The 14,924-nt window shown below is 32.7% G+C and overlaps 2 protein-coding genes across 3 annotated transcripts; one reads left to right on the forward strand and one right to left on the reverse strand.

The window, feature by feature from the left end:
- Positions 1 to 5,623: 5,623 nt before the first annotated feature.
- LOC136799260 (histone H2A.Z) lies at positions 5,624 to 8,775 on the reverse strand. Its single transcript, XM_067055956.1, has 4 exons — positions 8,669 to 8,775; positions 8,402 to 8,476; positions 6,251 to 6,494; positions 5,624 to 6,056 (listed from the first exon to the last, which is right to left on the reverse strand). Exons 1-4 carry the CDS (start codon positions 8,669 to 8,671, stop codon positions 5,998 to 6,000), a joined length of 381 nt encoding a protein of 126 aa, XP_066912057.1. The 5' UTR covers positions 8,672 to 8,775; the 3' UTR covers positions 5,624 to 5,997.
- Positions 8,776 to 9,076: 301 nt separating this feature from the next.
- LOC136799259 (tumor protein D52-like) lies at positions 9,077 to 14,813 on the forward strand. 2 transcript variants are annotated; one of them, XM_067055954.1, is made up of 6 exons: positions 9,082 to 9,277; positions 11,433 to 11,548; positions 11,747 to 11,848; positions 12,069 to 12,129; positions 13,659 to 13,741; positions 13,965 to 14,813. In XM_067055954.1, exons 1-6 carry the CDS (start codon positions 9,152 to 9,154, stop codon positions 13,969 to 13,971), a joined length of 495 nt encoding a protein of 164 aa, XP_066912055.1. In that variant the 5' UTR covers positions 9,082 to 9,151; the 3' UTR covers positions 13,972 to 14,813. The 2 variants fall into 2 exon arrangements, with proteins under 2 accessions (XP_066912056.1, XP_066912055.1); XM_067055955.1 differs by lacking the exons at positions 13,659 to 13,741; positions 13,965 to 14,813 and adding an exon at positions 12,318 to 12,616 and having other exon boundaries at positions 9,077 to 9,277.
- Positions 14,814 to 14,924: the final 111 nt, after the last annotated feature.

Here is a 14,924-nt window from a genome sequence, read left to right on the forward strand (position 1 = left end):
GTGTTTATATGAACATATGTAAATATGAAGGAAAAAGCATATGTACATTGTCAAAAGAAAAAACAGCATTTTTTTACGGAAATTTTATTGTGTTTTTGTTTAGGTGGAAAAACTACTTTTTTGAGCATGGTATATATGTAATTAAAAACAGGCAATAAAAGTAATATTTTATTTCACTATCAACCCCCTCCTGACCCTGAAATTTTTGGATTAGCGAGTTTTATGTGTTTTTTCGAATCTTATAACGAGAGAAAGTTTTAAAGGCTTGTTTTAGTTTTGTAAATGGTACTTTTTTAAAGGTTCGTCCAATTGCCCCCTTTTCCCTAAATGATATATATTTAGTGTTTCGAATATTTTAATCTGTTTTTGGTGTTTATAAGTCCCTTATATGAGAAAATCCAACAATTTTTTGGTGTTTTATGCTATTGTACATTTTTAAGTGTACATTATTGGCTTTACCATGTTTGATTTGAATATTTGCTATATTGTAACAGTTTGTTCTTCCAATGAATGGCTTTAAGCTGTTATACAAATCCATTAAGTTATCAAGTTGCATGTTACAAACTCTTTTAACCTGTAAAATGATTTTTGTATAGACTATGTATAGATCGCTTGCACGTATTTTTAATGAATCATACTAATTAGTGCACCTTTAATTAAAGTGAAAATTTAAAACGCACTGTATAAACATTGTATGTATAAGACCCACAAGTTTTTTGTTGTTGAAAATTGATGCTGTTGGTGTATAGAGGAAAAGAAGGACCTAATAAAGTCACTCGTGCATTTATTGATAGTGTATACTTTATCATAATATTTTTAGAATTGAACAAAAAAACAATGTTTATTAGTACCCTCTTGTATGTAAAACTTGAAAAAACCACAATATTGTAAAGATTGTATCAAAAAAACAAACCTAACGTAATGATAATTTAGGATTAAACACAAGGAAACTAAGCTTCCAAGCTATGATTACCATGAACGGGCGAGCAACTTCTTTTTTATAGGAACTAGTTTTTGCTGAGCCTCATTCTCTTTAGTGTTCTTAGAAACGAAAAGCATGCATAAAGATTTGTCTCGCTTTTTCTAAGTATGAAAAGCTTTCGAACTTAGTTTCCCTCATGTATACATATATAATTTAATACCATTTTGTGATTTTTTTTGACATGACATTATCTAAAATACAGTCCAAAAGCTCAGCAAATTTTTGAATGAAAATCATTTTGAAAGCTTCTCCATCAATGAAATGCCTATATTATTATCAGGAGTCATGATTAGTTTTTTTATTAAGAACCTAGAACAGTTTTTTGGTGTAGTTATATGTGTAAGCTTATATACAGTAAAAATTGTAAAAAAAAATCCGAAATAATCAACTCTTTTTTTTTTTGGAAAAAGGGCTTTACAAAACAAATGATGACTTTTCAGTTATTTCCCTTTTCAATTGTTTAAACCAATACAGTCTGATTCAAGAAGTGATACCTTGTTGGAAAAATAATTTAGAGTGGTTAAATTGTTGCCTTCTAAAAATTTCCCCCCAGAAATGAACGATACATCTCAAATATACAAATATTTACTCTGAGGTCAGTATTATTTTGACAAAAAGAAATTGCTTTCAGCAGATGCATCTTGGTGTGAGCATGAAGGTAATAGAAGATACAGATGGAGAGAAAACGTCTCGGTAATGACCTAAATGATCGTTGAAATCTTTTATAAATCTATTCAATGCGGCTTTTCTTTGATGTACCATCATTGGAAGCAAAAAAATCCGAAATGTAAATTTATAAGAACAGAAGTGAGAATGTTATCCTGATTGAAATAAACTTATTATGCAAAAAGTTCTTGTTCAAGCGCGATTCAAAAATAATTTTCTCAAAGTCAGGTTATAAAAGTTCTATGATTTAATATCGATGTATCTTTGGGCGAACACAGTGCTAATTTTGAGAGTTTCAGCACATTTTCCTTGAAAATTTCTTCATTATAAATCTTTACGTCTAAAAGGGAGGGGGTTTTCAAATTCTGATGGATGATTAATTAAAAGGTTACCTAATCGTAATATAGAATTCTTTTTGAAATTTATCGATGATTTTATGAGAGGGGACCCTTAGAAAAATAGGATTTTGTGCTTGTTACGGCAACCTTTTTCTTATTTTGATCAACAAAGTTATTATCTCACAATAGTTGTTAAAAATCCAACATCTTTTTATTCAGTTTTTTAAGAACTTAAATATTCCAACGAGTATACCCAAAATTAATCATCTTATTCCCAAAGCAACCAAACAGCTGTTTGCTCCCGATGATAAATCAGAATAGAACAAAAGACATTGACTCTCCATCTATCTTTATTACCTCCATGGTGTGAGTACTTTCGTTTAGAGGTGTTATTTACAAGGTTTCCATGGCTAGATCTGTAAGAATATTTGAATTTGAAATTTTACTGACTCAGCGTTTTCTGCAATTCCAAATTTCGGGTCAGGGTTTAAGGCCTGGTGTTGTTTGGCATTGTGCATGTAGCTCTTTTTCTTAGCCTTAAAATATGCGCTGCATTTCGGATTACATCTAGCACTTTTCAAAATTCTTGCTGTAATTGTTTATATAAAAACCACTTTAAGTTTGAAATATGGCGCGCCAAAATGGTTTTTGATACCAACTTTTTTGTTTCGAATCGATATCAATTTTCTTTGGTTGCAAACTTTTTTTTGAATACCAACCAACTTTTTTTAACAAGGCATAGACACAGATCTGTAAAGCCCGAAGGGCTAAATTTTCAGCAAAAAAAGTGAAGAAAAAATTTGACTTTTTAAATTTCGTTCCAATGGATAGAATCTAGTATTTTAATTGTTTTCGGGGGCGCGAGATCAAAAAAAAGTAGGCGTCAAACGCTATTTCGCATCTTTCAAACCACAATCAAGGTCAGATTGTTGAGAAAAAAGGGTAATTCCCCAGGAAGTTTTGAAACCACAATCGATTTGTAAGTGCTCTAAAAAGTAGGTTTGAAGGGTAGAGTTTTAAAGCTAGACTTTGGGACTAACTTAGGATCCAAAAGTTCAATAAGGCTCAGAATATAGTCTGAAAGTCTGCCAACCCCTCCCAAATTAAAGAGATGGCCCAAAATCGACTTTCTCGGCGAAACTTTGAATCTTGAAAAAGGTTAAAATAACTGGAATTCTCAATATATTTCAACCATGATTGCAGTGAAATTGCTTGTTGTCACGTGATTTCTTTTGTAGGAAATCCTACCAAAACTGGTTCACTTTTCGATAAAGGCCGCGGATCTAGCCCGTCGGCGGCGTTCGGGCTTTGCTAGATCTGTGGGCATAGGATAACAGGGTGTCTACGGATTTTTTTTCGGGATTTTCAAGGTTTTCAAGGTTTTTTTGGTCATTTTTAAGTGGTTTTTCAAGGTTTTTTGGCAAAAGCTTTGGCATTTTTCAAGGTTTTTTGATACTCAGTTGATATGGCTCTTTACAGGAATTTTTGTTTTTTTTCAGAGTGGTAGGCGAAAGAAAAAAGAAAAATAGAGGACAGCAAATAAAATTTATTTACTTTTGGTGCCCGGGGAATTACTTCTGCAGTTAAATTCATATCTCCCTCTCGAGAACAATAGCACAAAAAGAAATACTCCAGCTCCCTAGTCTTCCAACTGTAGAAATAAAGGATTAGAAGCATAACCATTGAGTTAAAAGCCCGAAGGGCTAGAGGTCAATCTCTAACCTTTCTCAGGCAAGAAAAAGTGAAGCCTTAAAAAATGCGCCGCATTTTTGACGACAGATTGAATCTAGCAATCCCTTTGTTTACGATTGATATTTTTTTCGAAATTTAGAGGTAAATTTTAGTTTCAATCTGTCATTTGTGTAAAAACCAGGCGAGCCGCTCAAGGCCGTGCAACTTTGGTAGGATTTGTTGGCTTCAAATCCTACCAAGGAGATTGACTTCTAGCCCTTCGGGCTTATACTTCATTGAGCATAACCAATTGTTTACAGTGACCGAGGAGGCGCAACCATGGTTTGCGCCGACGAGAGAAAATTTTGATTTTGACTCTTTCAAATGGCTAAAAAACGCCTTGTTTTTGATTTTGTTTTTTTACAAAAATCAATTGCCAAAAGAGTTGTTTTAAGGAATCCTCGGAATTTTATTGATGAACGGCCATTATTCCAAGACGCCCTGAATCGATTTGAAAATTGGGGAACAGTCGATTTCTTAAGGCTCATGCAAACGGAAAATTAGTGACAAAAATTCAGCTAATGATAAAGAATATGTTGCATTCGTTGCAACAGAAACAGGGAACTATGGAATTCTCTAAGTGTTATGAAGGTTGAGCGCCGTACCGTAAATCACCGATTAAGCGCCCCGCTTGAATTAGCGCCCCGCTCGATGAATAAGCGCCCCCCATTTAGTTAAAATAATTTTATAAGCGCCCCGCTCGAATAAGCGCCCCCCTTTGAATAAGCGCCCCCCTCCAGGGAGGGGCGCTTATTCGAATTGGTGGCCTAGGCTAATTTCCGGGATAAATAAGAATTTCTCTTCAGATGATTAACAGTCGAAAAAAATTGGAACGATTGGAACGATTAAGAATAAAATGATAGAAATTGTCAATTGGATTTTTCTTTTATTCATCCTTTTTTGAAGTTAAGTTTAAGCAGATTCCGAGTTTGCTGATATACGAATTTCTGAAATAGAAAAATAAGCGCCCCCCTCAGAGCCTGAAAAATTAGATAAGCGCCCGGGCGCTTAATCGGTGATTTACGGTAGGCGGTTTTTTTACTTATTCTTACTTTTCGAATGACTGGATAGTGCTTTTCAAGGTTTTTAACAATTTTTCAAGGTTTTTCCCAGAAAATTGATAGTTTTCAAGGTTTTCAAGGTCCCGTAGACACCCTGGATAAGGATTGTCGAGTTAGGTAAATTATGACGTCATAAAAGCGCAAAAAAAAGGACCGGATTTATTTGAAAGATCTGCCATATTAATCTCACTCTATCAAAATCTGAATACCATTGTTGTACCTTAAGGGAAGAAATTTTCGCGGAGTTTACGCCCAAATTCGCGAAATCAAATTCCGCGAAACACACCAACATGGTAGCTATTTAAAGCTTTTCAAATATTGATTTTCTGGTAAATGTAGCGATATTTTTTGGAATCCTTGTATAAATATCTTTCATTTGAGCCATATATGAGCTTCTAATTTTCACTTTCATTTTCAAGTCCCAGCAAAAGTGATGACGTCACATGGGGACCAGTAAAATGGTCAAATTTTTTCTCACCATTCGTTTTTGTGATCTTATAGACCTAATTGATCATTTAAAAAAGTTACTTTGCTTTTAACAAGTCTGTGCACACGAAAAACATTGTAGCTCTCACTACAATCTAAGTGACAATTAATCGAACATAGTCAACTATCAATCGAACCAATCTAACCTTACTCGAACGCAATCGAACACAATCGAATATTACCCAGGAATCGGCCGTTCGATTGAGATTCGATTTTTTTCTAAGTTGTTCGATTGACACCGTCTGGTTATATTGTGTATGTACCAAATAGTATTCGACTACCAAATTTGAGGTATTTTGACATAAAATGAAATAAAAAGTCAATTGTAGGGGGTGGAGGATTAAAAGGAAAAGGTTAAATTATTTTATACATCAGTTCTTTTATCATATTTACAAGTCTTGAGTTAAACATAAATTATATCTAATGAGAAAAATTAAAACAAATTCCATATATCCGAGATAAATGAGCAAATATAGCAAGAATAAAGGAAGAAAAAAACACTTTGTGAGATAAAAACAGTGATAAAAATGTTGACCTATTTCTATATACACTTTCTTGCAAAACACTAAAAAATAAAAGACATTTCTGGCGCCAATGGAAAAGAAAGTTGCAAACAATAAAGCAAGATTCTGGACTGAGAGCTGCAGGTTGGAGAATTGAATGATTGCTTAAAAATATACAAAATAAATATAGGCTTTTGTTGTGGTAAAATGATTATATAAGTTTCTAAAAATTATGATGGTTTGGCACCTTTCTTGCCGATCAAACTCTTGTGAATGTGTGGAATAACACCTGAAAAAGAAAATAAAGTATGATTTTGATAAAATACAACTTCCAAGTGTGTCAGAGAGCAAAGCTATTTCAATTATGTCATCACACTACAGATTAATGCTAAAAGTATTGAATTTAGGATTTAATGACAACCTCGTCATGGTTCAGAAAAGTTTTACTTAAGAACAATCAACAGGCATTAACACGACACTTACCACCCCCAGCAATTGTAGCTTTGATTAGTAAATCTAATTCTTCATCCCCACGAATAGCCAATTGTAAATGTCTTGGTGTGATACGTTTTACTTTTAAATCTTTGGATGCATTGCCTGCTAATTCCAAAACTTCGGCAGTAAGATATTCCAAGATGGCAGCACTATATACAGCAGCGGTAGCACCAACTCGTCCTTTATTCGTTGATCGTGATTTCAGATACCTGTGTATCCTACCGACTGGAAACTGAAAAAGGGATGTATTTGAAAATATGAAAACTGAAATGTTTACAAGCACAGCCAATATGCACTTATCAACAATATGAAAAATATAAGCAATCCGATTGGCTTACAACCCATGTACAAGACCACGTTAAAAAAATACAGTCTCTCTGGTAAGGGAGAGGTCGTATTTTGGACTTTCTTGTATCTTTTACTTAAATTTATTCCTCTAAAATCACTAAAAAAGTTTGCCAAATCAGGTTAACCCTTTGCGTGCCGTTACCTTGTTTTTGTACCCCAATCCATTTGCCGAGGGGTAATTTTTTTTAGTAACCTGATTTGCCGATGTCGTATATATACGACATGCAAATTTTAACTCGTGTTGCCGCATGTCGTATATATACGACAAGGATATTTTATTCCTATTTGCCAATGTTTGACATTTGTATTTGACATTTGTTTTATATATATTTTATGATGACTAAAATAAACCTGAAATAAACCTTTTGAGCACTTAATATATACTTTCACTACTACTATGGATTTTTTTATGTCGGATATATACGACATTGGCAAATAAGAAAACCATTTTCCTAAAAGCTGATTTCTCGGCAATAGAGCTCACTCTTTTTTAAAGGCCTCGGCAATTAGGAAAAAAAAATTGATGTCGGATATATCTGACATTGGCAAGTAGAGTGAAAATTTGCATGTCGTATATATACGACATCGGCACGGAAAGGGTTAATAAGAGTGTTTTTATTTTTTGAATGAGCATTCTAATGATTTACAATTGTTTTAGTTCTTTATCAGAATTTTAGTGCAAAATTTCTTTGGTTCAACGACTAAAATTACATCGAAAACTGCTCTGGTTACAAGAAATGACTAAAATCTTCTTTTTCAAACCCAGTTAACACTGGTATTGAAGTATTAAAAATATACTGTGTGATAACTATTACTTAACCATGCACCCATTTTTATACAATAATATACAAATCTAATGTTTTATACTTTTTGGTAACTTTAATACCCACAATAACAAAATGACCTGGTTCTCCCTATCAAAATAAATTCCTTTTCTCCCTCTAGTTGATCTAACAACTTGGAATGTTGGTTTTGGTGTGATAAGAAGAAAAAATTTTCTGCCATTGGCTTTTAGTAGCAGTTTTTTATATACCCCTGATTTTCACTACAAAGGCAATTTTCTCTAGCCTATTTATTACAGTTACTATTATAAAAGTCAATCTTGCCAGTGCAATAATAGCTGTTCCAACCCACAACCCACACAAGTTGTTAATAAAAGTTTACATGTTTGAAACAAAAACTTAACTCTATGAATAGGACACTGCCGACGCACCGGACTTAACGAACACCGGACACGCGAAAGTCCGGTGTAAAATGAGAATTTTTTTACCACCGGACCATCTCTACACCGGACTAAAGGAAGTCGGACTTATTGCGTCCGGTGTAGCGACAGGGTCCTCTATGAATAAATGAGTTTTAGGTCACAAAAATCTTCAATTTGAGTTTCTACGTGGGAAAGATAATATCTGCACTAACTATGGCATCAATTGGTCCATGCCAGGGGTAACGGAAATTTTCTGGAATGGCCTATTTTCTTCCATTGGAAATATATTATGAATGTCTGACTTTGATGATGCACATGTTGAATTTTTGAATTTTAAGTGACAGATCATATTTGTAAATATGAACAGAAAGTTAAATGATTGCAGCCTATACTAATGATTTAAACACTGAACTATTGTCTTGTCACTTTAAATCCAGGCAATGTTATAGATACAATACGCTAGTTGACTTGAGACAAACAATAAGGTTTGGTCCAAATCACACAGAATAATAATTGTTATGGTGTATAAATCATGAATCAGTCTTACAGTATAATCATAAAATAAATGGTAGCCAGTAATTTCTTACTTGTAGCCCAGCTTTCGAAGATCTTGATGTGGATTTACTTTTGGGTTTGGAATCTTTACCTGCTTTTCCTCCAGCCTACAGGAATTAACAATAAAGATTGAAATGCATTTAGTGGTCTATCTCATAAGTTTGAAAATATCGATCCATAGTTTAACTTAATAAGACAAATCATCACTTTTTCATAAAGAAAATAACATAAGATGAAATAGAGGAAGTAAAAATGATGAAATCAAGGTCGAAATGTGGATGGAAAAATCAACAACATACCATTTTCAATTTTGTATTTACTATCTTCTTGCCCTTGTGCTACTCAAGTGACTGCTGAATGAAAGATATGCGTGAAGCTCCATCTCCTAGTCAATTTATCAACCAATCAATATCGTTTTGGAAGGAATTAGCCAATCAAATTACATCTTAAAACGCGCCACTGAAATAATTTGATCTCCTTCTCGGAGATTTTCAAAAATTATTGATAATTCCGGTTTTTCCCGATCGGGCTACGTTTTCTATCAAATTACTGATAAATAAAAAAAAAGGCATAGTTAAATGCTGAAATAGAGTTAAAGCTTGAAATAAGTATATATAATTTGTAGAATCATGGTAAAATTTTACTGATAAGTTAATCTAACACAAAAACAGAAAATTATCAAGAAAATCAAAGGAAGCCCGATAGCAATCCGATATTTTAAATCAAAACACAGGCTTTTGGCTCGTAGACGTGTTCCACAGCACAAGAAAAAAAAAATTAAAATGGCGACCGAAGAACGAAATATCGAAAACATTGACCTTGCTGAAGAATCAAAGGAAGTCAATGGTGTCCCTACAGATCCAATGACAGAAGAAAGAAGAGAAGAAATTATTGTTGAAGTAACTAAGGTGAAAATTTCGAATATATTTATTAATCAATAATTCCTGTTTGCAGAGGCGTTGCAAATTGTTTTTTGAAAGTTGAAAGTGAACTTTAAAAATTTAATGCCGGGAAACAAAAGTAAGTTAAATTGGTGCAATAAAGTAGTGTCGATAAAACCATTTAACCCAGGACATTTTATAATACTTTTCGCCACTGGCCAATAATACCAGACAGTTGGATGCGTCGCCAGGCTAGAAATGGTGCACAGTACACCGAATATATTCGGAGTGAGGCAGTAATTACTTTTGGCATATTGGCGTTCATGACGTCAGGTTTAAGCCTCTCCCTCGACCACCATATAAGGACGTAGAGTGTAAATATAATTATTTGAGCAACTTTTTTTAGGGGCGAGAAAATCAAATATCCTAGGGCCAAGCCCTGGACCCGTTTAGGGGTTTTACAGCGCCCCACCCCCCCCTTTCATTTTGATTATCAACCACTAACAGTCTTTTCCCGTTACGGGTGGCGACTTTGAATATGGATGCCGCCACTGGTAAAATTAGCAAACTTTAGCTATTTTTGTAATTCTTTTAATTTTTTGGATGAATTTTCTGAAAAAGTCTGACAATTTTTATAATTTGAAAAAATTTCTGAATTGGAAAGTTGTTTGTTGCAAACAAAAAATTGAAATTTTTTGTCAATATAAAAAAGACTTTAATTCTAAGGGCAAAACATTAATTTTTGCACTAAGTGAAAAATGTGTCACAGAAATAATCATTTTTTGTTGCAAACAAAAAATTGAAATTTTTTGTCAATATAAAAAAGACTTTAATTCTAAGGGCGAAACATTAATTTTTGCACTAAGTGAAAAATGTGTCACAGAAATAATCATTTTTTAGCTTTTTTTGTAAAATAAGTCCAAAAAGCAACCAAAAAATAGGTGGTCTCCATGACAAATTGTCCCAAAAACTTTTACTACTAGGGTAGTAAAATACCTCTTCCAAGAGTCTGGGTGGGATGTAAAAATTCGTAAAAATCCTTTTGCCGCTGTCTGCGATTTTACTACCGACCCCCCTGCCCCCAGCAGTTTGCGTGAATGCGTGAAAATTAAAAAATAATTGCGTGAATGCGTGAATTGGAAAGCTTTGCGTGAACAAAAATTGCGTGAATTGTGAAAAAACATTGTGTGAATGCGTGAATTTGGGAAAAAAAATTGCGTGATTGTGTGAAGTGAAGGTCGACTGGAGGGCCTCCCTGACCAACACACCTTGTCTAATTCCCTCATACAGTAGCAACTATCTGGTCTACAAATTAGTTAAAGTGATTGTTTTTTTGAACAGCTTACTCAGCAGCTTTTATCAATAAACATTTACCGTCGATGGGCTCTAACTTGGGACTATCTGACAAAACATGGGACAGCAATTCGGCCACCATTTCACCAAACCTCCAAAGTCATTTAATTAGCATAACCATGAATCATAGATAGCAAATTATGTGAATATGCTTCTCTCATCAGGCTTTTACACCACAAAAGGAACAAATCTTTGCAACGAGAAACGCATAAATGCGATTGCGTGCATTCGCGCAAGCGTCCAAACACAGATATAAAAAAGTCCGTTCCACAGTGGAAAATTGTGAGATCTACTGTTATCAAGACTCTGTAACTTTGACATGCCAATCAATTGCGCACACTGGAAAAAAGTCTCTAGAGAAAAACAACAAAAAACAAAAACAAGAATTAGCGTCAAGATGTGAGCAGCGTGTGTGTGATTAAATTGTTAATTACTTCTTCAAATTATATAATTTTAAAATGCTTTAAAAATACATTTGGTTGTGATTATGGGGTGGTGAAAGTTTGATTGATAAACTTGAAGTATCAGAACTAACTTGTTTTCAAAGAGATTTTTAAAACTTATCTAAAAACAAGATCTAAATTTAAGAGAACAGATCGCATAGTTGCAAGAGACAAGGTATGTTGGTATTACACCTACCTGGGCTTTGAAGCATGATTTACATGAGAATAATAATATAAAGCTGAACAGGTTGGCAGTGCCAATCTTAAAGCCAATCTAAAATGGTCAAAAACCAATCTTATTTTGACCGGCATGATTTAAATTGTACTTCGCCTAACTACTGTACTTAGATGGACATAACTTCATTTGTCATCATTTCATATTTTAGTTAGAAGATGAAATCAAGACGTTGAGACAAGCACTTTTACGTAAAGAAACACAACTCAATAACTTAAGAACAGAGCTAGGTGAAACAAGATGGGCAAGACTTCAAAACTCTCAGGCGTAAGAAATGAAACAACTTGATATTTTTCCCTCTAGAAATGTGCTAAAATATTGCACAAATAAGATTTTTTCAACTTTCAACTTATCCATCTGCAGACATATGGGTTTAGTAAACCAACGATTAGAATCCAGCCCAGTGAGGCTTGAGTAGAGATTTTTTATAGTCTCTGATTTAAAATTTAATTTTTCATTTTTCAGCGTACAAAAATCAAAGCAAGCAATTTCAGATGCTGGAAACAAAACATCACAGGCATTGAAAAATGTTGGAAATATAACTGCTAGCAAATGGCAAGAAATTAAGTAAGATTAATTTAACTCAGTACTGGATATACCCAACCCATTTGAAATTGTATTGTTGAACCTCAAAAGGCATATTTTGATTGTAACTAGGTCAAGAGTCTAACTCACTTCTGTTACCTTTGATAGCTAATGTTTTGAATGACGATTCAATGGTAATCTTAGATCTGTTTAGTGAGGTTTTTACTTTTCTGATGTTAATGGGTTTTTTTATTTAATTCAGAGAATCACAACGCTACCAAAATGTATCTGAACGATTTTGGAGTACAACTGGGGCAGTTAAGGTATGAATTCTATTACTATGCAACCAAATAATCATTGAAAATTCTTTCTTGTGGTAGGTTTTTCATGAGAATTGAATATTTTAGAAACTAACAAAGTCATCTTAAAACAACATTCCATGCTTAAAAGGCTATATTAAAAGACAAAAAACCTCTTAAACTTTATTATGCCTTTATTTATTTTTGTTTAGATGAAATTTTTCGGAATGCCTTTAAGACAATCGATAACGGGAGTGCCAGCTGGAAGTAGCAGTTTATAACCAATGAGTCAATTGACATTAAAATATAAATTTTTGTTTAAAAAGTTTTCTGTTGAATTTTAAGAAAATTTCATCTTAAAATTTCATTAAACACTTTTCATTTCATTAAAACACTTTAAACACTTTCCTTAGAGCATTCTTTGTGTTTTTTTTTGTTGTTTTTTTTCTTAGGCGAGAATTTGATTTGTTGTTATTCAGGCAAATCGCTTGTCAAGTACCGTAAATGTTTTTGAAAGTTATTAAGTTAACCTACATTTTAAACTAAAAATATAATTGAACTTCGTAGTTTTATGCTTGTCGAAGCTGTATAATGAATTTTCAGTTTTATTTCAAATATCTATTTGGTAGGAGTAACTGTTAAAGTGGAAATTGGATATTATTAAGGGTTAGGTTGTTTGGTCTGTAGAACAATAAATTAAATAAGTCTCGCTTTTAGTGTATATTTTGAATTTGTTGATATATAATGTATAAAATTTAACTGCTAAATATTTTTCCAAAATAACTTGCACCTTTTTGAATAAGTTTATTGCACAAACAAAAAACTCTTAAATTAATATGAGGAAACAAACGTTCAGGTTTCTTTATTACATAGCATTTTTCAGTGGTTTTTTGTTTTCAAAATATTTTTTTTTTTAACTGGAAATTTTCAAAATGCACCTGTGTGTGAAATTTTAATTGTATTATCAATCAAACTTATTAATTATATTAGTAGAAATTGCTATGGGAAATGATTACTAATTGCTAATGTAATAGAAATAATTTCAGATTGATTCATGTTAATAAAGCTAATTTAAAAATTATAACACCTGACTCCCTTAGTGAATCATTGAAATTAAATGTCATTAATCAAGCATCCCGCCTATCTTTTTTAACTTAATTTTTAATTTTACAACAAATTCACTCCTAAACCCATACAAATTTAGTCAATGGCGCCATTTTTCCATATCTCCTCCATAAAAGTGATTTTAGTCAATTGACCCACTAAAGCAAAGATGTGTTACGGTTTTGGCTCAGAATTCACTAGACCGATGCTTCATGAAAGCTGGTCACTTTGAAATACGAGTCACATAGCCGACTAGATTTACGGGAACAAGATGGAGTTTTTACAAACTCTCATTTTGATTTGGTTGGTCGTTAACCAGTAAAACAATTTTGTTACAATTTAGTATCTTATAAGAACTCCATCTCATCTGAGATTTACACCAAAATGGGAAAGTTCTGATATAATAATCTAAAAGTATATTAGCCTTTTTTCTATGTGTGTGATTACAGGCTAAACTAACAGGAACTGGCCAAACTCAATCGCAAGAGGAGACGAACAAGGAGCCAATTGTTGATACACCAACAAACACAAGGTAATATACCTTAAGGGAACTATAGAAATTAGAAATCATAGATTGGGTGTTAACCTTTACATTGTTGCAAAATCTTTATAAGTTTTAAAACAACTTTCTTTCACTTTTTAATAAGGGTGTCTTTGTAGACTTTGGTAGAAGGAATTGATAGCTTTTTCAATACTATACTTAAGTTTTCAAAAAGATTTTCAACATTATTTAATTCCCCAATCTTTTTTTTCAGCATATAAAGTTCTTTCGGTCGATCTCTGGTATAATGTGATCATTGAGCAATGAAAGGTATCAACAAAAAACGTAAAATAATATTTTAAATTTCACATAAATGTTTTCATCGTATTTGTTCAAATAAAATATATATTTTTTACGAGTTCATTTTGACGGCTCATGGCATGGCTGCTAGTTCTTTTTGTAGATTCAATCTATTATCTAGCATCTCTGAGTGACTTGCAAGGCTTCTTTCAAGGTCTTAAAAGTTTTAAAAATTTTTGTAAAGATACCTTAAAGCGGCCTTTATTTTAGTTTCCAAGCATAAAGCACATTTTGATGCTTTCTGTCAATTTATTCAATATTTTTCAGGGGAAGTGTTTTGCGTTATCAACACTTGTCTTTTTTTTCGGATTTTTATAATAATGATACGTTTAGATAAATTTTAAGATAAAATGATATTTTTGTAATATTTCTTCAATCAATAATCATTTTCAGAATTCCTGATGTTTTATTTTCATTTTTCCTTTGTTTGTTGGGTATTTAATTTGTATTTTTTGTTTATTTGATTTCTCAGTTCCTAGTTCCCAAACTCTTTGTTTTCTTTCATTAGTGTTTACCGTTTTCAGTATGAGTCAAAGGTTTTTTAACAATAGAATTTTGCTGACTTTCGAAAGACCTTTTCCTTGCAAGTTTTCGTAAAAATATTTTCTTAATTCTTTTTCCTGAACATTCGAATGTTTATCGTTTAGTTTTTTAATCAATTATTTCTTACGATAGTATGTAATATTTTTGGTATGGAGTATTTCTTATTTTTAGTGTTTCAACGGTAATTTATTGGATAAGAAAAAAAATGTTAAACGACAAACTTAGAAATCTAGAAAAATTTAAAATCCTTAAGAAAAATCCCTATGTAAGAAATTAGATGAAACGCAGATGTTTCGGGAAATTTAGTCCACAAAAAATTTAGACCACTTTT

Source organism: Clytia hemisphaerica, unplaced genomic scaffold (assembly GCF_902728285.1).
Source record: "Clytia hemisphaerica strain Z4C2 unplaced genomic scaffold, Clytia hemisphaerica genome assembly, whole genome shotgun sequence".
Taxonomy (NCBI): Eukaryota; Metazoa; Cnidaria; class Hydrozoa; order Leptothecata; family Clytiidae; genus Clytia; species Clytia hemisphaerica.

Excerpts from the sequence above, each read along its gene's own strand:
- LOC136799260 (XM_067055956.1), bottom strand. Across the intron at positions 6,495-8,401 it reads CTTCGAAAGCTGGGCTACAA|TTTCCAGTCGGTAGGATACA; the intron begins GTAAGAAATTAC and ends TCCCTTTTTCAG. Across the intron at positions 6,057-6,250 it reads AGCTACAATTGCTGGGGGTG|GTGTTATTCCACACATTCAC; the intron begins GTAAGTGTCGTG and ends TTTCTTTTTCAG.
- LOC136799259 (XM_067055954.1), top strand. The coding sequence starts at position 9,152 with ATGGCGACCGAAGAACGAAATATCGAAAACATTGACCTTGCTGAAGAA. Across the intron at positions 11,549-11,746 it reads AGACTTCAAAACTCTCAGGC|CGTACAAAAATCAAAGCAAG; the intron begins GTAAGAAATGAA and ends TTCATTTTTCAG. Across the intron at positions 12,130-13,658 it reads GTACAACTGGGGCAGTTAAG|GCTAAACTAACAGGAACTGG; the intron begins GTATGAATTCTA and ends GTGTGATTACAG.